This window comes from Sinohyriopsis cumingii, chromosome 4, assembly GCF_028554795.1.
Source record: "Sinohyriopsis cumingii isolate HCF-2022 chromosome 4, ASM2855479v2, whole genome shotgun sequence".
In the NCBI taxonomy this organism is placed as follows: Eukaryota; Metazoa; Mollusca; class Bivalvia; order Unionida; family Unionidae; genus Sinohyriopsis; species Sinohyriopsis cumingii.
In genome coordinates, this window is record NC_142964.1 from 5,126,905 (window position 1) to 5,150,467 (window position 23,563).

The 23,563-nt window shown below is 35.4% G+C and overlaps 1 protein-coding gene across 2 annotated transcripts in view; it reads left to right on the forward strand.

Annotated features, from left to right (window-relative positions):
• The window catches only part of LOC149800564 (leucine-rich repeat serine/threonine-protein kinase 1-like), a 231,780-nt gene that overhangs the window by 47,940 nt on the left and 160,277 nt on the right, over positions 1-23,563 (forward strand). For both annotated transcript variants that reach the window (XM_089954509.1, XM_089954510.1), the window contains 4 exons: positions 1,476-1,652; positions 3,674-3,819; positions 11,291-11,517; positions 15,684-15,853. In XM_089954509.1, the coding sequence (XP_089810635.1) occupies positions 1,476-1,652; positions 3,674-3,819; positions 11,291-11,517; positions 15,684-15,853 (720 nt within the window). The remainder of the gene's footprint in view (positions 1-1,475; positions 1,653-3,673; positions 3,820-11,290; positions 11,518-15,683; positions 15,854-23,563) is intronic.

Consider the following 23,563-nt stretch of genomic DNA (forward strand, 5'->3'; position numbering starts at 1 on the left):
ATACCATGAAATTCCTTAAACAACTGTCATTGATATGATGACATTATTTCCTGTGGCTGTATTATTTTGCACAATTTTTATTTCTAAACAGAATGAAATAAGAAATAAAATTTGTTGACAAATATTACACAACCATATATTAACAATTATTGGGGACCCGAGTGGTCTAAAACGCTCACTGTTACGGATCACTGCCATCTCACCTCTGTCTGCATGGGTTCGAGTCTCGGGCTTGGCTAATGTGTGTATTTGAGAAAGCTTGCTGGTAGCTTCTCATGGGTCGGTGGTTCTTTCCAGGGTTTTCCCGGGTTCTTCCTCCACCATTAATACTGGCTGCCATGTATAGCCTATCCTGTGCTGAAAATGGTGTTAAACCCCATTACAACAACAACAACTAACAATTATTACAGTTGTGTTAATATTTTTATTTCTTGGAAATTTAATGCTGTCTCTTCAGTTTTATGCATTTTGTTTTTATTGAAGCACAATTTTAGCAATGAAATGTGTGAAATTAATAGCTTTTCCATTGGAAACCAATAGTCTTCCATTTAAAAGCAATAGCTTTTCCATTGGAAACCAATAATTTTCCATTTAAAGCTAATTGCTTTTTCCATTTAAAGCTAATTGCTTTTTACATTTAAAAGCACAAAAAATTGAAATCCCAGCTTACTACATAAATACAATCCAGAAAAAATTAAAAGCACTAAAAATTGAAATCCCAGTTTACATAAATGCAATCCAGAAAAAAATTAAAATGAAAAGAAATGATGAATGGAAGTGTTAAACGCAATCCAGAAAAAAATTAAAATGAAAAGAAATGATGAATGGTAGTGTTAAACGCAATCCAGAAAAAAATTAAAATGAACAGAAATGATGAAATGAAGTGGTAAATGCAATCCAGAAAAAATTTAAAATGAAAAGAAATGATGAATGGAAGTCGTAAATGCAATTCAGAAAAAATTAAAATGAACAGAAATGATGAAAGGAAGTGGTAAATGCAGCCACAAAAAAGTTAAGTGGAAAAGAAATGATGAATGAAAGTGGTAAATGCCAAATCAGAAAGAATTTCTGTGTTGTAAACAAAAAGTGACAAGATGATGGCTGAAATGCAATTGGAAATGAAATGTATTTGGAAATGAAATATATTTGGAAATGGAATGTATTTGGAAATGAAATATATTTGGAAATGGAATGTATTTGGAAATTAAATATATTTGGAAATGGAATGTATTTGGAAATTAAATATATTTGGAAATGGAATGTATTTGGAAATTAAATATATTTGGAAATGCAATGTATTTGGAAATGAAATCTGTTTGGAAATGGAATATGGAATGTATTTGGAAATGGAATTATTTGGAGTCATAGTTTATGGTGTAAAAAAAAGCATATACATGTTTGCAAAGTTTTGAACACTTTAAATCCTGTATGGTTCTTCATTGTATGTGAGGCAGTAAAATTTGAATACTTTTCAGGCCTGGTTAAGGATGAAAATGTTCGCAGCTGCCTGCTATATGCAGCCTGTCTCAGTGGAAATGTGTCTGTGGTGAAGATGTGGATCTCTCCTGGAATGGATATCAACCATCCTCTGCAACTTGTTACCAGTTTTGAGGACTGTGAGAAGAAAACACCATTGTATGCTGCTTGTACAAGTAAGACAAATACACTTTAAGTAAGACAAATAAACTATAAGTTTCAGTTTGTAAGTAAAAAATATCCTGCTTTTAGAAGACAAGTAACTGTTATACCAGCACCTGGAAAGCTTTTTCAGTAATTTTCGTTTAGTTATGGTTTTACAGCATGGCATAAAACATTATATTTGTTTATAGTACAGTGGAAATTGTCCATTAGGGACACACCATGGTGGTTGACTCAGGCTGATCCAATGGTAGGATTTGGTCACCAGTATAACATGCTAACCACTGAGCGACCATGACAATGGCATTTTTTAGCCAAAGTCGGTGTTAACTTTAACCTTATGAGTCACAAATGCATTGACACATTGATTCCATTTTTAAAAAATAGGTTCCCATCTTTCACCCATGTTACTTAAAAACCTTGCAAATTTGTGATTCTAAACTAATTTGAGGACCATATTAGATTCTTTTAATTTCAACAGTGTTTTTCAATTACCAATCATTACACTGTCCATGGAAGCCAGAGCATATACCACCTTATAATTCTGTTAACTTCAACAGTGTTTTTCATTTAGCAGTACAGTACTCAGTCATAACACTGTCCATGGAAGCCACAGAACATACCACCTTATAGTCTGACTGTCTTACAGTGAAGTACATTGTACATAAAATTTTACTTCTGTATAATAAAATAGTATCCAAGATCATAGTTGCCTTAATAAAAAGAACCATGTTACAATGAAAGGCCAAACTGTTATAATGTAGGGTCTGACTGTTGTAGTGAAGGACCTACCTATATTATCATTTAAGGCCTAACTGTTACAGTGAAGAGCCTAACTGTGTTATAATGCAGGACCTACCTGTTATAATGAAGGGCCTATGTTATAATGAATGGTCTAATTGTTATAGTGTAGGGTCTGAATATGTTATAATGAAGGGCCTCGCTAATATAATGAAGGGCTTTTGTTATAATCAAGGGCTTAACTGTGCTATAATGAAGGACTTAACAGTTACAATGAAGGGTTTAACTGTGTTATAGTGAAGGGCCCAACTGTGTTACAGTGAAGGGCCTAGCTGTGTTATAATGAAGGGCCTGACTATGTTGCAGTGAAGGGCCTAACTGTCTTACAGTGAAGGGCCCAACTGTGTTACATTGAAGGGCCTGTGTTATAATGAAGGGTCTAACTGTGTAGAAGGGCCTGACTATGTTACAGTGAAGGGCCTAACTGTGCTATGATGAAGGAACTAACTGTTATAATGAAGGGCTATATAGTTGGAAAGTACTGTATACTCATGTTACTCTTGCTTGTGTATTAGCAACTGATTATCATATTCAAGATTTGCAAGAATTCATAACTAATCTTTGAAATAAATGATATGGTGAGGGACCATTGTACCTAATATGGTACACTTGTGTGGCTCTTTAACTGTTATGGTGAGGGACCATTGTACCTAATATGGTACACTTGTGTGGCTCTTTTAACTGTTATGGTGAGGGACCATTGTACCTAATATGGTACACTTGTGTGGCTCTTTAACTGTTATGGTGAGGGACCTTTGTACCTAAGATGGTACACTTGTGTGGATCTTTTAACTGTTATGGTGAGGGACCATTGTGCCTAAGATGGTACACTTGTGTGGATCTTTTAACTGTTATGGTGAGAGACCATTGTGCCTAAGATGGTACACTTGTGTGGATCTTTTAACTATTATAGTGAGGGACCATTGTACCTAAGATGGTACACTTGTGTGGATCTTTTAACTGTTATGGTGAGGGACCATTGTGCCTAAGATGGTACACTTGTGTGGATCTTTTAACTGTTATGGTGAGGGACCATTGTGCCTAAGATGGTACACTTGTGTGGATCTTTTAACTGTTATGGTGAGGGACCATTGTGCCTAAGATGGTACACTTGTGTGGATCTTTTAACTGTTACAAAGAGTGACAATTATGAATAAGATAATACACTTGTATGGCATTTTCTCTAGATATCTCATACTTTATAGATGAAGATTTTCTTTTTTTCTTATCGCAGGTGGTCAGATAGAAGTAGTCCGATTTCTGTATGACTTTGGAGCAGACCTACCTGTCTCTGTCTGTGAACAATTCCCAGAAATAATTGGTGAACTTTTAAAGGATTGTGTAACTTGTCAGCAAGTAGAGGAAGATGACCTTTTTGCAGTAAGTTGTGGACATCTAAAATACTCTATCATTTTTAGAGCTTTCTATAGCAATAAAATGTTTACCAAGATAGCTTCCAAGGTCACATGTTACCAAGGGTTAGGAGTAAAAATCTTTTGTTTCACAAACTATATTTAAGTCTCAACTTAAACTTTAGTCTTAATATCCAGTAGTCACATTGGATGAAAATTTAAACCTGGCATACAGTTCTCCAATCAGGTGTCTTAAATTTACACTTAACCTTGAGGCTTGTCTTAATGAAAGTGGGACCAGAACTATTTTTATTTACAGATGAATTAATAATGTTGCCATTTTGATGCTGTAGGATTGCTGGTGTAGAAGGAATTAAAAACAACATATATTTTTTACAAAGTACTTTTTTTCTTCAATGGCCATAAATATTGTTTTCCGATTATTCATTTTGTGTGTGATATATATTGTATTGTAAGTTGTGTATTACAGTAATATTCACACATGTCATCAGCATATTATATCATCTCCACATTTATCCATATATTTTGTGACCGCTCTGGTGGCCTAATGGTTAGAGCATCTGCCTCGGAAGCCGGAGGTCGTGGGTTTAAGCTTCGGCTGAGTCATACCGAAGACTTACAAAAATGGTACTAACAGCCGCCTCGCTTGGCGCTTAGCATTAAGAGGTTAGTGTTAGGACTGGTTGGCCTGGTGTCAGGATAATGTGATTGGATGGGACATCATGCTACATGTCTGCGGCATGATGCCCCAGTGCTATACAGTACTTTAAACTGCCACACTACAGATATTGTAGCGATATGACTGAAAAATTGTTAAAGCTACACTAAAAATCCAAATCACACACACCCATATATTTTGTGCATAGACCCAAATGTACTGTCGCATGATTGGAGTATAGATCTTGCTCTATGATATATACTTGAAATCAGAAGTTAGATGAAACAGCACAAATCCTTTTCTCTTTCTAATATGAATCAAATAACTTTGACTTTCGAAAAGAGACTCATTGATGTTATATTGATACTTCCCTGACTGGTATTTATGCAGAGGATCATAGTGATACTTCCCAGACTGGTATTTATGTAGAGGATCATAGTGATACTTCCCAAACTGGTATTTATGTAGAGGATCATAGTGGTACTTCCCATACTGGTATTTATGTACAGGATCATAGTGATACTTCCCATACTGGTATTTATGTACAGGATCATAGTTATACTTCCCAGACTGGTATTTATGTAGAGGATCATAGTGGTACTTCCCATACTGGTATTTATGTACAGGATCATAGTGATACTTCCCAGACTGGTATTTATTTAGAGGATCATAGTGATACTTCCCAGACTGGTATTTATTTAGAGGATCATAGTGATACTTCCCAGACTGGAGGATCATTGTGATACTTCCCAGACTGGAGGATCATAGTGATACTTCCCAGACTGGAGGATCATAGTGATATTTCCCAGACTGGAGGATCATAGTGATATTTCCCAGACTGGTATTTATGTAGAGGATCATAGTGATACTTCCCAGACTGGTATTTATTTAGAGGATCATAATGATACTTCCCAGGCTGGAGGATCATAGTGATAATTCCCAGACTGGAGGATCATAGTGATACTTCCCAGACTGGTATTTATTTAGAGGATCATAGTGATACTTCCCAGACTGGTATTTATGTAGAGGAACATAGTGATACTTCCCAGACTGGTATTTATGTAGAGGATCATAGTGATACTTCCCAGACTGGTATTTATGTAGAGATCATAGTGATACTTCCCAGACTGGTATTTATGTAGAGGATCATAGTGATACTTCCCAGACTGGTATTTGTGTAGAGGATCATAGTGATACTTCCCAGACTGGTATTTATTTAGAGGATTATAGTGATACTTCCCAGACTGGTATTTATTTAGAGGATCATAGTGATACTTACCAGACTGGAGGATCATAGTGATACTTCCAGACTGGTATTTATTTAGAGGATCATAGTGATACTTCCCAGGCTGGAGGATCATTGTGATACTTCCCAGACTGGAGGATCATTGTGATACTTCCCAGACTGGAGGATCATAGTGATATTTCCCAGACTGGAGGATCATAGTGATATTTCCCAGACTGGAGGATCATAGTGATATTTCCCAGACTGGTATTTATGTAGAGGATCATAGTGATACTTCCCAGGCTGGAGGATCATAGTGATACTTCCCAGACTGGAGGATCATAGTGATACTTCCCAGACTGGTATTTATGTAGAGAATCATAGTGATACTTCCCAGACTGGTATTTATTTAGAGGATTATAGTGATACTTCCCAGACTGGTATTTATTTAGAGGATTATAGTGATACTTCCCAGACTGGTATTTATTTAGAGGATCATAGTGATACTTCCAAGATTGGTATTTATGTAGAGGATCATAGTGATACTTCCCAGACTGGTATTTATTTAGAGGATCATAGTGATACTTCCCAGACTGGTATTTATGTAGAGGATCATAGTGATACTTCCCAGACTGGTTTTTATGTAGAGGATCATAGTGATACTTCCCAGACTGGTATTTATGTAGAGGATCATAGTGATACTTCCCAGACTGGTATTTATGTAGAGAATCATAGTGATACTTCCCAGACTGGTATATATTTAGAGGATCATAGTGATACTTCCCAGACTGGTATTTATTTAGAGGATCATAGTGATACTTCCCAGACTGGTATTTATGTAGAGGATCATAGTGATACTTCCCAGACTGGTATTTATTTAGAGGATCATAGTGATACTTCCCAGTCTGGTATTTATTTAGAGGATCATAGTGATACTTCCCAGACTGGTATTTATGTAGAGGATCATAGTGATACTTCCCAGACTGGTATTTATTTAGAGGATCATAGTGATACTTCCCAGACTGGTATTTATTTAGAGGATCATAGTGATACTTCCCATACTGGTATTTATTTAGAGGAAGAACATGGGGGTAGATGTGCGTAAAATATATCTGTATAAAATAATTGGAGTTGAAAATAATACTTAACATTTCAGCCATCAAGGATATACCTGAACTTTAAGTTTCTGATGTTATTCCAGGAAAATGTGACTGAAATAATTGAAGAAATCATTCAGTTTCAGTCAGTGAAACTGTTCCTTAACTTACCGCAGCTAGTGATGACACATTATCAAGCTGTTATTATGTCAGTAAAGTTCTTATTATGCCAGTAAAGTTCTTATTCTGTCAGCAAAGTTTATGAACATAATACCAACCATGGACTGGAGCAAAGTTCTAAATAACCCAGTGGTGTAGCAAGAAATTCTGGACCTCCACGCAAAACTAAATTCTGGATCCCAGTTCCAATAAAAGTTTTTCATGTTTGATGGGAATTGTGAGCCCCAACTTGGCCTGGCCTCCATCCACTGCAGTTATTGGGATAGCTTGAGTTGTTGCTGTGCCATTGAAATCATCATTTACCTCTGCTGGTCATCATAGACCAGGAGAGTGTATGGGACAGTCTGACCATTGAAAATCTTATTGCTACCTATTATCAACATTGTGCTTTCACCAAAATATTTTTTTATGTGTAGTTGGATCTAAATGGTATGAAAGCTATGGAAATGGTGTGAATGTGAAAGCCGTGTATAATAGCAACTGTCTAGAAAGTCTTGTTATTTCTCCAAAACGGAAAGTCATATCTACTAGGGATTTTTACCTGAAGACATCTTATATTGTCTAGGCATTCCTCCATTAAACTGGTAGTGATCTGACATCCAGTAATGCCACTATGGTGGCCATCTTGAAAAATGGAAAGTCATTTAGACTTTGGGCTTTTCAAGAGATTCTGCTAGGGTTGTGCAACTACTAGTACTTCAGGAGCTGTATTGTTAAAAGACAGTGTGACAAATCAACACCACAAGAGTAGCACAGTCTCTAGTCTGAGTTTCCTCTTACCCTTTCCACCTTATTTTAGTTATTTTGACATTAATTTTGGGGTGTGGGGTCAGAGCCAGTTGCTGATTGAAAATTTAGAATTTTTTGCTGCTGCATGGTGGCAGCATTGGGTAGCCACTTACTAGCATGCCTAGTGAACTTTGATGGCCTTAGATCAAGTCATACCTGCATGAAGTTGATAATAGATGATATATTTTCTCTGATAATTGCAATTATAACATTTGCTGTGTCTTTTAGCTACTCACAGAGAAGATGGAACTACAGTGTTGATGAAATTTGACATGGTACTTGCCATTTGCATGGCTACTCACATGGCCTAACAAATATTGCAACCTACATGTCCATGACTTTAGAGAACAAATAATCATGTGAGATCAAAAATAAACTCCCTTTTCAATGTTGTTGTACAAAAACATTCAAATATATTAATGAAAGTCTAATATTGTTTCTAAAAGAATAAAATATATGCAAGTTTTAACATATTTATTCCTTGAACAGCAAACAGAAACCTGTCACAGTAAGCTGGAGAAAACCAGATTCATTGAACAGAGAGAACATGTCAGTGATTGTCACATGATTCCAACAAAACCATCGATGACACACATTCTGTGTTTCATGAATCAGGCATTCTCCAGATGCTGGCAGCTTCCAACTTTTCAACAGCCGTTTGGCTCTGACCCCACACCCCAACATCAATGTCATTTTGTCTAAAATGGGGTGGGAAGGGTCATAGAAAACCTGGACTACATAATCATATTTCACTCACCAACTTAATCAACACACAATTAACAACTTTGGTTCCAAGTTCAGTTATAAAGTAAATAGACAAGATGTTCACATGCACCACAGAAAATGTCCATTTTTATGTTCAAATGAAATCCTTCAGTTTCAGCATGACTTGTAGTCTTCCATAATGGAAGTCAACATGTTGTTATTTATTTGTTTTGAACAAAAATTAATTAAAGCCAGGATTAATGTCTATGAAGCAGAAATAAGGGTGCTATAATTTCTATTACCAGCAATCAATCACCTGCTATAGTGCCATAGAGAGAGTTGGATTATCTCTTTGATAGTTTCAGGCATTGCTTTGACAACTACTACACATAACAAGACTGATATTCTAGGCTTCCTTATTTGTTAAGCTGCCATGGCAAGAGAATACTATATTTCACTAATTTCATAACCATGGGAACTCTAACCCTAACTGCAAGTTGTCAGTTTCATCAGTCTAGGAAGGTAGAAATATATTACATGTATATACCATTACACCACCTAAATTCACCCGAGAGGTAAGTCCACTCATCTTCTGGTGATGTGTTGTTGTTGTCAATCACTGATCACAGTCATTGTTTATTTGGGACTACAAGTGCATGAAAAGAATAGATCAGCTTTTGACAGACTTTGATCTTGAGACAGGTAACTTTCAGGACTTAAACATATTTTAGAGTTTGACAGTACATGAATACCAACATACTTTTGTTTTTGGTACAGGGACAGATTTTACTGGTAAAAACCGGCATATACCAGTGTAACAGAATCTTTGTTTTCCTCAGAAGACTTCATGTGGTGTCGAGTTGGTCCTAAATGAAATTGGTGACAGCTGACTCTTAGCATGACTACCATGATGGCCATCTTGAGAATACTGTTATTTCTCCTCATTTGACTTCTTATGATACCTAGTTGATCCTAAATGAGAACATTGCCATTCATGCATACGATATGGCTGCAGTGATGGCTGTCTTGAAAATGTTGTTACCACTACTCCCAATGAAAGGATAGTCATATTGACATGAAGCTTTCACCAAAAGACTTTGAATGAAGTATGCTGGGTTCAAAATGAAAATGGCATCAGTGTTTATCCACAATGGCAGTTAATTTGGAAATTTTGTCGCTGAAGAATATCAGAGATGGTTTCAACAATCAGCAATTAAAAAGAAATAATGGTCCTATTTTGAATTCCTGGAAATTCTTTTTGGTCAGTAAAGCATCAGTCCTTTCCTTTAGTATGCAGTGGAAAAGGCTAAGAAAGTTGCACTAGCAGATCTGGTTTAGTGCTGTTTGTTTGACATCTGAAATAGGTGAAACCAGATACAAAATAAGACTGGCTGGTTTTTCCATGTGGTGGAGGATCCGGGTATGCGATATTTCTTTGAAATCTGAAATGATAATTGGGTATGGAGTCTGATCTGCAGGCACATGATGTGGTGGTAGATCAATAATTGCAATGCCAGTAGCTGGTACAGGAAAGTAACATTTCCATTGGTCAGAATGTTACCACATGATCAAAACGAATTGTGTTCATTTCTGTATGAACTGTAAGGAGAACTACTTTTCCACTTCTATAAACAGAGTCACGTGTACAGCATTAGATAAACACTGCCAGCTAAGGCAGACATGAAGTAAGCATTTAAGAAAAACAACATTCTAACAAACAAACAAAAAAATAATTGAAAAAATTTGGCTTCCATTGGTTGAAGGACTGGTATTATGATGACCTTATTGCGATCAAGCAGGACAATCCCAAGTGCTATAAATAGCTACATAACAGAAAAACCACAAACATGTATTACTACGCTCAATTAAGATTTCTGTTTTTTAATGATGCAAACAAAATAACATAACAAATAATTAAAATTTCAATTATAAGAGTTTAACGTCTTTTTTTCTGAGTTCATCGTGGTATAAACTGTCAGTTGCCGACTCACACAGCTTACATAACGCCCTTCGGGCGTTATTTGCCATGTGAGTCGGCAACTGACAGTTTATGCCACGATGAACTCATAAAAAACAACGTTAAACTCTTACATGCATGCACTATTTGCTGGAAATAAAAAATAGACCAAATATGGTACATAGACTGATCTGCAGGTGTATCATGGAAGATTGTCAGTACTGGTTTCATGGCGGCCAGTATTAATGGTGGAGGAAGAACTGGGAAAACCCTGGAAAGAACCACCGACCCACGAGAAGCTACCGGCAAGCTTTCTCACATATCCACATTTGCCGAGCCCGAGACTCGAACTCACGCAGACAGAGGTGAAATGGCAGTGATCCTTGACAGACAGTGCTTTAGACCACTTGGCCACTAGGGGCCCAACTGGTTTCAGTAATCAGCAATTAATAAAGGTGAAATAAAATTGTCTGAAATTCTTGTTAATTGTTTCTGGAGTTCAGTAGAGCATCAGTTTATTCAAAAAAGTCATGTTCTAGTAATTTTCAAGTGAAAATAATAGCATACATTTAACAGAAGAAATGGGAATCTTGTGTACATAGATTTCCTTGCACAGTCAGTTCAAAAGATAAATGAAAGTGTTAATGGAATTCAAAATAATGGTAACTCTTTTATAAAAACAAGAATCAGTAGTTTTAACTGCATAATCACAAAAACAACTAAAAGATGAAGTTTGCAATAGCTGTATGCAAAAAGTGGATGCATTTGGTGTTAAGTAACTTGCAATGATGTAGTTTTCTTATCAATATCGACATTGTATATTGTTTGTTTTGCTTATTGACACATTTTGGTTCATTGTGAAAACAGCTGCATGAAATAAACTTGTCCAGGAAGCAGCTAGGTCTGATCCATCCCCTGTGGTTGGAGCCCTACAAAGTTACCCTTGTAGATCTAGACATCAGCTCCAACATGCTGACCAAGCTACCTCGATGCCTGCCTTGGGAATTACAAAATCTACAATGCTTCAAGGCCTCAAACAACCTCCTCAAGTTGATAGAACCACCTGAGAACAGTGAGGAGGAATTTTGTCAGAGGTAAAAAGATGATCATGCTAAGTATGTCATCCAGAAAGTATGCAGTTTTATACATGTACTCTATTTTTGAGATACTGTAAGTTATCTCCCTTGGCCCTGGTGCAAGATGTTATGCATATAAGGTACAGCTTGACAAGCATGCTATGTGGTGGGTGTGTTTAATATTCACAGCAGATAATTCAGTTTTTTCTTTTAGGGTTAGAATGGTTTATGAGAAAAGCATGCTGTATATGTTTTGTGTTGAACATTCAACTCCTATTAGATAAAAGAATGAAGACATAACTTTGACACAGATATACAATGTCACATTTTGTTTGTTTTATTGGAAAAATATTTTCTCAATACACTGTAATTAATAATTTATAGCAAAATAGCAATCACTGAAATATTCTGGTAGATACTAACAGGTGGCAATATTGAAAGAGATAAATACCATTTAAATATGTCTTTTCAGTTGAAATTAATGTTTTAATTCTGTTTCAGTTTAATCAGTATATTTCTACTAAAAGATGAAAAGATCTTAAACTTCATCAAATTTTACTGACCACAAAATTCACAAACATTGGTACCCCACAAAAAGTACTGGACTCACTTTAAAAAAAAAAACCATCCTTGTTCTTAAAGTCTCAAAATATATTTTAACTGCTTTCATTTATTTCTAGATTGATATTGCTTCTTCAGCAAACACACTCTGTATATTTGGTGAATTGTTATACCTACAGATACTTTGTTATATGTATAGATACTTTGTTATACCATTGGATATTTTGTTACACCTGTAGATACCTTTTATATCTGTGGATACTTTATTTTATCTACAGGTACTTTTTTATGCTGATTAATACTTAGATACTTTTTATACCTATGGATATTTTATTATACCTTTGGATACTTTGTTATATCTACAGCTATTTCATTATACCTATAGATAATCTTCAGCTGCTTTAATTTGATTCTAGTTTGATATTGCTTCATCAGCAAATTTCTCAGTATATTTGGTGAATTGTTATACCTACAGATACTTTGTTATGCTTATGGATACTTTGTTATACTTACAGATACTTTGTTATTCCTATGGATACTTTGTTATACCCACATATACTTTGTTATTCCTATGGATACTTTGTTATACCCACATATACTTTGTTATTCCTATGGATACTTTGTTATACCCACATATACTTTGTTATTCCTATGGATACTTTGTTATACCCACATATACTTTGTTATTCCTATGGATACTTTGTTATACCCACATATACTTTGTTATTCCTATGGATACTTTGCTATACCCACATATACTTTGTTCTTTTACATCATGAAGATGTATTAGTTAGTACAGACAGATTTATTTTTAACTGTTTTGGTAAGAGCAATATTATTATATTGCCTGCAAAAAGTGCAGTAAAATTTATGCTATATTGCCATTGTTGAAGTTATCAGCAGCGCTGGTGGCAGTAGTATTCATGTAGCATTGGTGGCAGCATTGGTATAATATAGGTGGTATTAGCATTTGTGACAGCAATACAGTGGTGGTGGCACTGCACAGGCGTAGCATTGTTTGTGGCATTGATCTTAGCAATGGCAGCAGGATTGGCATAGCATTGGTGGTGGTAATGGCATTTACATTGGTGATAGCAGTGGCATTAGCATTGTTGGCAGAATTGATAAAGGAAAGTGTGGCAGCACTGGCATTGGTGGTAGAATTGGCATTAGCATTGATAGCATCATTGTTGTTGTGGGTTCAATGCCATTTTTAGAGATGCTCCCTTGATACCTGATTGCATGATTAGCACAAAGTTTGTAAGAATTTGCACACTTGGAAAGCAGTGGTGCAGGAGATTAGTTCTAAGTTGTGAATATAAAAATGTAATTGGTGCAGCAGTATAAAATTTTTATTGATGTTAAAATAAACTGAACAAATAACAATCTAAAAATAAATTCAGAAGGATATTTTTTTATCACCATACCTCTTCCATTCCATAGTCGGCAGATGTACCTTAATTCAAAAGGATACTTGGTAATCCTGCAAATTATTTATAACTGAAACATGTTTCCTAGAGGGTTCTGCACTTGGTACCCTTTCCTTTATATATGTACATACACAATCTTTGGTCCCTTTCTGGAAAGTGAAATTAACCATGGTGGACATAAATTGACTGAATATTTTCAACATCAAGTTAGTGGTGGCAAGATTGTATAAAGGGGACCTCAAATCAGTGGTGGCAGGAATGTGGAATTTGAACAGGAGAATGGCAGAGTTAGTGGAGTTTCTTGAGAAATGGAGGACGATATTTCATCAGTAATGTGAGATGCCAAATTGAATGTACCATCAAAAGAGGAAATCAGTATGTGCAGTTAAGTTTCAAAATTCTTGCCTGTCAGAGTACAAATGGTTACAAAACAAATTCGAGACAGGAGGTATGTTCTGTGGTATTTGTAATGTATTAAACTATGTACAGAAGAAAAATATGCAAGTTCTTTGAAATAAGAATTTGAAGTTGAAGGCTTAAAACATGAAATAACGCAGAGATTTCCTCAAGAAAATACATCTGTTGCAACAAGTTTCCAAGTACTTGGCCATAAAGGACTCTCATTTCATAGCAAGGATGAACAATCAAACTATGGCATTGCAGGACTTGAGACCCAAATACAGCATTCTGGAGCAGATGAGAAATCTGGCATCTGGCTCAGTTGTAGTCAGCAAGAAAGTCAGATTTTGGCAGAGCTTTTGTTTATAAAAAATGTTATTTTGGAGTAGAGATATCAAAGAGACAGTACCTTTGGGCTGTGGAAAATAGTAAATAACAGTCATAAAGAACAATGTCCTAACTTGTTAAAACTGGTTAAGATGACAATGCATATATCCATTCAGACAGTAGACTGTGAAAGGGGGTTCTCAGCACAGACCACTATTCACACAGCAGTATTCACACACAGTTTAGGAACAGATTCAATTCAGAAACAATAAAAACACTGATGCTTACATAACTAGAAGGGTCATTGTTTGCAGATCTTGACTTTGATAGAGCCCTAAAAGAATGGAGAGATAGTTGTTGTTATTGTTGTTATAGGGTTTAATGCCATTTTCAGCACAAGACAGGCTATACATGGCAGCCAGTATAAATGGTGAGGGAAGAACCCATGAAGACTCAGGAAAGAATAATAGACCTACGAGAAGCTACTAGCAAACTTTCTCATGTACCCACATTGGCCGAGCCTGAAACTCGAACCAGTGCAGATGTGAGGTGGTAGTGATCGGTAATGGTGAGCGCTTTAGGCCACTTGGCCACTCATGGCCCTGCAGGAAGAGATAGAGATGGATATTTAAGTGGTGGTGTTTAGGTGAATACTGAACTATGTCTGCATCCTTCTTCTTTTTTCTATTACCCACTTATTTTGATGACAGGATGGGAAATCCCACAATATGATAAAATCCTGTGAGCATCTCAGCATTTTTCAGCACATGATAGGCTTTAGATGGTGGCCAGTATAACTGGTGGTGGAATAACCTGTGATAACCCAGTAAAAACCAGTGACCCATTTTCATACACCCACATTTGCTGAGTCAGAGTGAGACTTGAACCCACATGGACAGAGGTGAGATGGCAGTGATTGGTAAAGATGAGTACTCAGTCACCCGGGGCCATGGCATCATTGCCATAGCATTGGTTGCATCATTGCCATAGCATTGGTGGCAGGATTGACATTGCATCGGTGGCATCAATGCTATAGCATTGGTTGCATCATTGCCATTGCAATGGTTGCATCATTACCATAGCATTGGTTTCATCATTGCCATAACATTGGTTGCATCATTGCCATAGCATTGGTGGCATCATTGCCATAGCATTGGTGGCATCATTGCCATAGCATTGGTGGCAGGATTGGCATTGCATTGGTGGTATCATTGCCATAGCATTGGTGGCAGGATTGGCATTGCATTGGTGGTATCATTGCCATTGCATTGGTGGCATCATTGCCATTGCATTGGTGGCAGGATTGGCATTGCATTGGTGTCATTATTATTATTATATTGTTATTATTATTATTATTTCTTTTAAGAGAATTTTAAGTATATAAAAATATATTTACAAAAAGATATGTTTCGAGTTCTTTGATAAATGTTTATAAATGGCTTCATTTTTTTTTGTGTGTGTGTGCAGTTTGGAATTCGTCTACCTGAATGAGAACAAGCTGGAGAGTGTGTGTGAAGAGCTGTTTAAAATTGCTTCCCTGAAGGAACTAAACTTGAGCAGAAACCAGTTGAAGTATCTGATTAGATCCAAACATCAATGCTTGCATGAATCTGAACCCACCGGAGGCAAACCAAGAGGTATGACAGTTGTGCCATTATATGTTTGTAATCATAGGCATATATGGAATTACAACGACATAAAATTTAAGAATCCTGTAAAATGTGCTATAATATGCATATTTGTTTATTTTTAATCTGTTCGTTCCTCTCCCTAGTATGTAATGTAGGTGAATACAGCTATCATTGTGTCTCCATAAACAATTTTATTTCTAGAACATAGCTCCCAAATCATTGAAGGTATTTTCAACCTCTATCCATCCATGTCTGGTACAGTCTTGAGCAGTTAGTACCATGGTTTTAATGGGGGAGCTATCTTTGTAATGGCTTCTTAAAATGATAAAGAAAAAAGTATGAATTAATGTTTATAATCAGCTGGCTCCTGCAATTTGTATTAAAATTATTGTCATTGATGATCATGATAATATCTCAGTAGTAAAACTAGTCTTGCTGTTTTTTGTGGAGTTTCATGAACTTGGTAGATGTTATGACTGTTGTGTATATTTATGGGTTTTTTTTAAACTCATGGTACATAATTTTATCTGATTTTGGTAATTTTTATTCATGACTGTAAAGTGCAGTGATTATCTTAGTTAGATTTTGCCTACATGGCTACAGTCTGTTTAAGGAATATTATGAGTGTAAAATTACATAGGATCTATAAAAAGATGCTTATGTACATGTTGACAGTTATTAATAATAAGACTTGTTGATGACTTTGGTTTAATTTATCATTGGCTGGTGGGGTCTGCACAGTTCTAGAAGAATTTAGTAATTTCCTATTGGACAGGCCAAGTCACCTGAATAGGTATTTCAGAATATTTATTGAGTAGTATGATTTGTCATGTGGGTTATATTGCAACATATGGTGATAATAGAAAGTGTATATAAGGAGAGAACTGTGCAGTCAAATTTCATTTCTATTCTGGAGTCATTCATATTTCATGTGTTCCTGTTGTAACGTCAAGTCTGCAGACATGTTTTATGTTGTACTTGAGAGGAAAAACATTTGTTAGAATTATTCAGTGAAAATAGAAAGTGCTCATTGACTATGTTTTTCTAGAACCATTGTGAGTTATTCAAAGGTGTTTTGGACAATGCCATTTTGATGTCATGATTCTTGGTGTAACACTACATTTCCAGTTATAACATTTATACAGAACTTTTCATTCTTTTGGACTTTATAACTCTTTCAGGATTATTTTGGATTCACTCATAATACTGTAAGTTCCTCTCACATTTTCTTTTATAACATTGATATTTAAATTGTCAAGTTTTACAAAACTTGTTGGTTTTGCTTCTTTCTGTTACTTAGTTTATGACACAGAGTTGTAACAGTGACTATAACCTCAAGATGGGCCTATTGACAAATCACTATGCTTGCTCTGTAGTTGTTAGAGTTATTGTTCTTTTCTCATCTAGCTTAATATTGTGTATAACAACCTTAATAGTGCAACTAATCTCAAAGGTTTTGATGGATTGCCATCAAACTTGATAAATATTATAGTTTTTACCTAAACATATGTATATTGGCAAATCACTTTACTCCCACAATCATTTGTTAGAGTTATTGATCATTTGTCTCATAGCTTCATCATCATCATCATCATCTTTATTTCCTTCCATGGAAGATTACATGATATAAGAATAAATCATCTGAATACAATCAATAAATATAAAAAAAAAAAAAAAAAAAAAAAAAAAAAAAAAAAAAAATATTCTATATTGGAATACAAATTCTTACACAATATCAATCAACAAAGTGTTCGTCAACTCATAAGTTGCAAGTTTCAGTACCTTATTTACAGAAGATAGCTGCACACTGCATGACAAAGTATGCTGCATACAGGACGAATAGCTTGGAGTTTTCTTTGTCGATTACTCCTGATGGTAACCTTTTACCTAAAAGATATTGTAGTTGCAGCTCATCTTCTGCATTAAATAACGTAATGTGCAGGCTCAGGGGAAATTTATCAGTAAGGAAATCCCAGAAAGAATTTCGAAAGTTCGACATATAAGGACAACTAACACAACAATGAAGTATCAAGTCTGTATAAACATTCCCACATCTAATACACATATCAAGCTGTGTTTGTGGAACAGCAGCCCATAGTTTAGCTACATATGTAAATACCTTAGTGTGTTGTCTAGTTTTAGCCCACTGCCACACTGAGGCAGGTCGTAAGTATTCGTGTATCGAAGAGAATCTATCAAAATCTGCTTGATTAGACATACGAACTCTCCAGAGGCTATTTTCAAGACCAACAATTTTTGACCTTACAATTTCTTTCCAATTATGTTTATCTGGAATTTCAGAATAATGTAAATAATCAGTTAGATACCCGAGCAAGTCAAACTTCTTTGAGGTATAATATAAATTTGAAATTAACCCGCAGCTTGACATGCATCCGCTCAGAATGAAGTGAAATAACGCAACGTTAAACACACGTTTAGTATGTACATTGTTAGGCATCAAACACAATCTGTGTAAAAACATCAATTTTCTTCTATCAATTTCTGACTGCGCTGATGTCCATCCTAGCATTCCCAGGGCAATGTCTGATCTTGTATGTATTGGAAAACCTTGTAAATGTTTGGCAAAATACCTCAGAGTTTTATCCAATAAAGCGAGGTCACTTTTTGAAATGTTACACCATAATTCACTTCCATAAAACATTGAAGGGAAAATTACCTTTTTAATTACATTTGCAGCAACCAAAGGATTTAAACCATTCGGTTTAATGCCAATACCAAACAGACCGTGAAAAGATTTTTTCCCTTTCTTGCATGCATCGAGTATTGCGTCATGCGACGTCAGCTTTGAGTTAATCCGGTGACCCAGGTGTGTTGCCGAATCGGTGACCGGCAAACATGACGGGCCAAGATACCATTTCATATTGATAAAATTCTTGTATTGGGGTCCGAAAATGATAATGTATGACTTTGTAACACTAAGCTCGAATCGCCACTTATTACTGTAGTCGTATGCTATATCTAACAGCTTTTGTAGATTGCTAGGATATATAGCCAAAAGTGAAATATCATCAGCTAGGGTTGGATTTCCCACAGCTAAGGATCCAATCTTTGCTCCAAATCCACTATTTTCTAACTGTAGCAGCAAGTCATTTATAAATATTGTGTACATCAAGGTTGACAAAACACCCCCTTGTCTCACTCCTTGGCCAATTGAGAACCAATCTGAAAATTGCCCATTTACAAGAACTTTACTCTGTAAATTTGTATACATGTTAAAAAATATCAAAAGGGATTTACCCGTAATTCCCAACGTGAATAATTTAAAAAGCAGTCCTTCGTGCCACACGGTATCAGATGCCTTTTTTGTATCAAGAAAAGCAGCAAAAACCCGTGAACCCATGTTTACATTATATTGTACTGATTGCAACAGCACAAAACTCGCTGTTGTGCAGCCTAAACCTTTTTGGTAACCATGTTGTTGTGAACTGGGTATACTAGAATTAGTATCTTTGAGCCAAGTTACCAAACGTTCATGAATAATTTTCTCAAAGGTTTTGTAGATAACAGGCAGTAAAGTAACAGGCCTGTAACTTTCGAGGGAGTTCTTTGATTTTCTGTTACCTTTGTACAGTGGTATTACTAACCCTTTTTTGCAATCTACAGGTATGTAAGATTGATCAATCATCCGAGTAAATAAAATTGTCATACACTCGATGAGGTAGTCGCTGCCATAGATCAAATGTTCATTGCAAATTTGATCATGGCCCGATGCTTTTGATTTCTTTAGACCTTTAATGATTTCTCTTACTTCATTTAAACTGATACTGGTCTGTAAGGCCTCGATATGGCTTACTTCGTCCTGTAGACCCCGATTTAATTCTCTCTCTATAAATTCATAAAAGTTTCCGTCAAAACTATGGTTTAAATTCGGCGTGTGAATGTCCTCATAGTATCTAGCAAAGCCATTTGCGATGGAATCATCATCACGGACACAAACTCCATCAGTTGATAGTTCCTGACAAAAATTTGTATTGTTCCCTCTCTTAATGTTGATCATTTTCCAAAAGTGTCTTACATCGCATTCATGTGCTTTTTCAATTTCTTCATACACCTCCCCCATATATTTTTCCACAGCCAGTTTTTGAACGTTTCTAAAGTCTCTCTTCTTATCTTTATATTCTCTGTAAGAATTAAATTGACTACCCCTCGGTCTTCCCTCATTTATCCAAGTATACCTAGCATGTCTTTGAAGTTTATGTGCTTCTTTGAGTTCATTTGACCAATATGGTTTGGCATGATAATTGAATTTAGACTTTGGAAGCGCGATGTCGCTTGACTGCTGTATTGCATTAACAATGTGCTGGTAAAAGCTATCAACATTGTCCGAAATAGTATCTATATCTAAAGTTTTCAGGCGAAGGTCCAGCTCAGATTGATAGTTTTTCAAGATATCAGCGTTTAATTTATTCCAGGCTATGTTGTTTCTCTTCATAGACTGTCTGAAGTCTCTCCCACAGGTCACTGTACGAAGGGAAGTAAGGATAGGGAGGTGGTCAGATATCGCGTGCTCTTCGTGATCTGAAACAATGTGCACACTTCGTAATCTACCTATGCATTGATCCGACAGTACAAAATGATCAATCATCGTTCTTGCTGGGGTGAACGTATAGCGGGAACCAGTGCATATTATTAAATGTCCAGCACTCACTAGATTATTATATCGCAAGAACTCATGAAATACTCTATCTTTGTAATCTCTGAAAGTGGCTGGTTCAGCTACTGCATTGAAATCACCAGTAAAATACACGTCCCCCAGCTGTGAGTACTGATCATAGAGATTTTGAATCAACTCAATTTGCGCTTTGTAACAATCTATGCCATATAATAGGGTCGGCATATATACACAAAAAATATATACATTTTGCATATCAGGAAATTTGAATTCTATGCCAACAACTCTGTCACTATTAACTTCATCTATAAAGTTAGCATATCTCATGAGAGAAGTTTTGCAGAAGATTGCAACTCCTCCTTTACCACATTTTATTAACATACAATTAGAGGAAATATCCTCTGCCTTAGCAGTGCATTTATAATCAGAACGAATAGTATCGCAAAATGGAAGTATGTGCTGTAATAGTTTATGTTCAGTTACGCAAGCTACGTCAACATTATATTTATCCAGCATTGCACTAAAGCTAAGAGCAGAGGACATAATTCCTCTAACATTCCAGGTCAGTATATTAAGATTCATATTAACTTGCAATATAGGCATATTAATACTTATGCATCGTGAAAGCAGGACTAAAATGACAAAGATGACAACTAATCTCAAAGGTTTTGATGGATTGCCATCAAACTTGATAAATATTATAGTTTTTACCTAAACATATGTATATTGGCAAATCACTTTACTCCCACAATCATTTGTTAGAGTTATTGATCATTTGTCTCATAGCTTAAATGCAGTATGTTTCTTTAGAATACAAAGTGAAAATTTAAAAAGAAGTTAGTATTGTGAATTAAATCCCAGATAGTCCTAAACATTCTATCACAAATGCAAAGTATGGACTTAGATAAAGATTTTACTAAAGGTGATACAAATTAATTCCAATTTTGTATGTGCTGATGGACTAATAGACTGAAATGTGGAAATGTGTTAACACTGTTGGTGTATCATAGTGATATGGTCCAAGGAGTATTAATGAGTCACTTTGTAATTCTAGTGAATAATTTCAGTAAACAAATCATCTCAGATAAACTAAACACAACAATAAGACTGATGTTAGGATATGGAATGACTAACCCTGAAGTAAACAACTTCATATATCCTTCCACATGACCTAGGTCAGTTTTACCATTTTCAGAAAATACTCTTTCATCTTATTGGAAACATTACTCTAAACTCTAAACAAAATTCGGTTTCTGGAAATTTCTAAGGGCAGAATCAAGACAGTATCTATAACTCAAACTCAGTTAAACATTTTGACAGTTAATAATTATCGTAATACATAATCTACAATGATAGACAAATATTGGCTATGTATTATCTTGTTTATAAAATAAATGTCACTAGTCAGGTCAGCCCTTATTATCATGAACAAAACAAATTAAACACACAACATTAATTAAAGATACATGATACATAATATGTTACAAATTAAATAAGAGAAAAAAAAAATACAAATAGAAAAGTGTTCAATTATATAATGCTAAAACTTAACTGATGTACAAAACTAGAGTAGAGTAAATACAATCATATCTAACACAGAATTTCATTTCGCAACCAAAGTTGCATAATTATAGGCATTTCAGTTGATGGTGATGTTATGATGGATGTCTAGGAGAAATTAACTGCTGCTGCAATAAGAAGAAAACTAAAAAACATTTCCTTTCCATACTTGCTAACCTGTCCCACCCTTATTTCTATGCTGTGAGCATGTTTATCTTCAGGTATTTAACCTTGGATTAATATTGTTTAATTCATCTTTGGTGTCCAAAAAGTTTGTTTATTTGATGACTTTTTGTTTAGTTTTGATTACTAAAGGTTCACTGTCATTTGGGGAATTACAGACATAATTTCAATAATTTGACGTTGTAGGAATAATTTGCTAAACAATATGCAAATATGCATTTGATTTATGTTCTTTGGCAACAATATTTTATTTTGAATTCACACGTACTTAAAAAGGATAATTGGGTTAAAATGTACTAAACTGCTAAAACAATGTTCACTTTGCATTCTGGAAGCTATTTGGCTTGAAAGAATGTACTTATCAGATAACCAAAGACTTACAGAAATGGTACTAACAGCTGCCTCGCTTGGCGCTCAGCTTTAAGAGGTTAGTGTTAGGACTGGTTGGCCTGGTGTCATGATAATGTGACTGGGTGGGACATCATGCTACATGTCTGCAGCATGATGCCCCGTGCTAGACATCACTATAAACTGTCACACTGTAGCAATATGCTGAAACATTGTTAAAGCTACATTAAAAATCCAAATCACACACACACATTATCAGATAAATTGCATTAAATAAAAATAATACATAGAAGTTTATCTCCAGAAAATATTTAAGTGAATATTTTTTCTCTCATGACTATCACCATCCATTTGATAATATTAAACTCATTAAACCAGCAATCCTGGGCATATTGTTTTAATGCTGTTGATTATAGGATGCAGCATTGTAAAGTCTGCATTATAAACAGTAGGTCTTCGGTGAAAGCAAACATGTCTTTTTCCTGAGAAAATGTGTCACATGGACAAGCACATGTGTCGCAAATATTAAACAGAGGCAGGACTTTGGATAGCACTGTGTACATTCCACCATGTGGCAACATATTAAGCAAACAGTTTAAAAGTGACTGGTGGAATGAAAAAACAATTCACAGCATTCTTGCATTTTTTAAAATGTTAACAACAGAATGAAACTTGCTAATATGTGCAATTTCTCTTTCTTTTCGTTTGTTTAAAAACATGATCTTTCTCTCTCTCAATGAAATTACTATTATTTATTTGACTAAATGCTCACCATTCCTGTAGTTTTTAATTACCAAAAATGAATTACAAACATCTTGAGTTACAGAAGCAAGTGTGAATTTATCAAACAAGATCGGTATTTCAGTTTCATGTCAAATAATACAGTTTTTTTCTATATACTTATTCTAACCAAAGATGTGAAGAGCTAATGCAGTCGCCATCCACATGTTGTCTATTATCTACCCATCGTCCATCCATTCATCCTTTAGCAT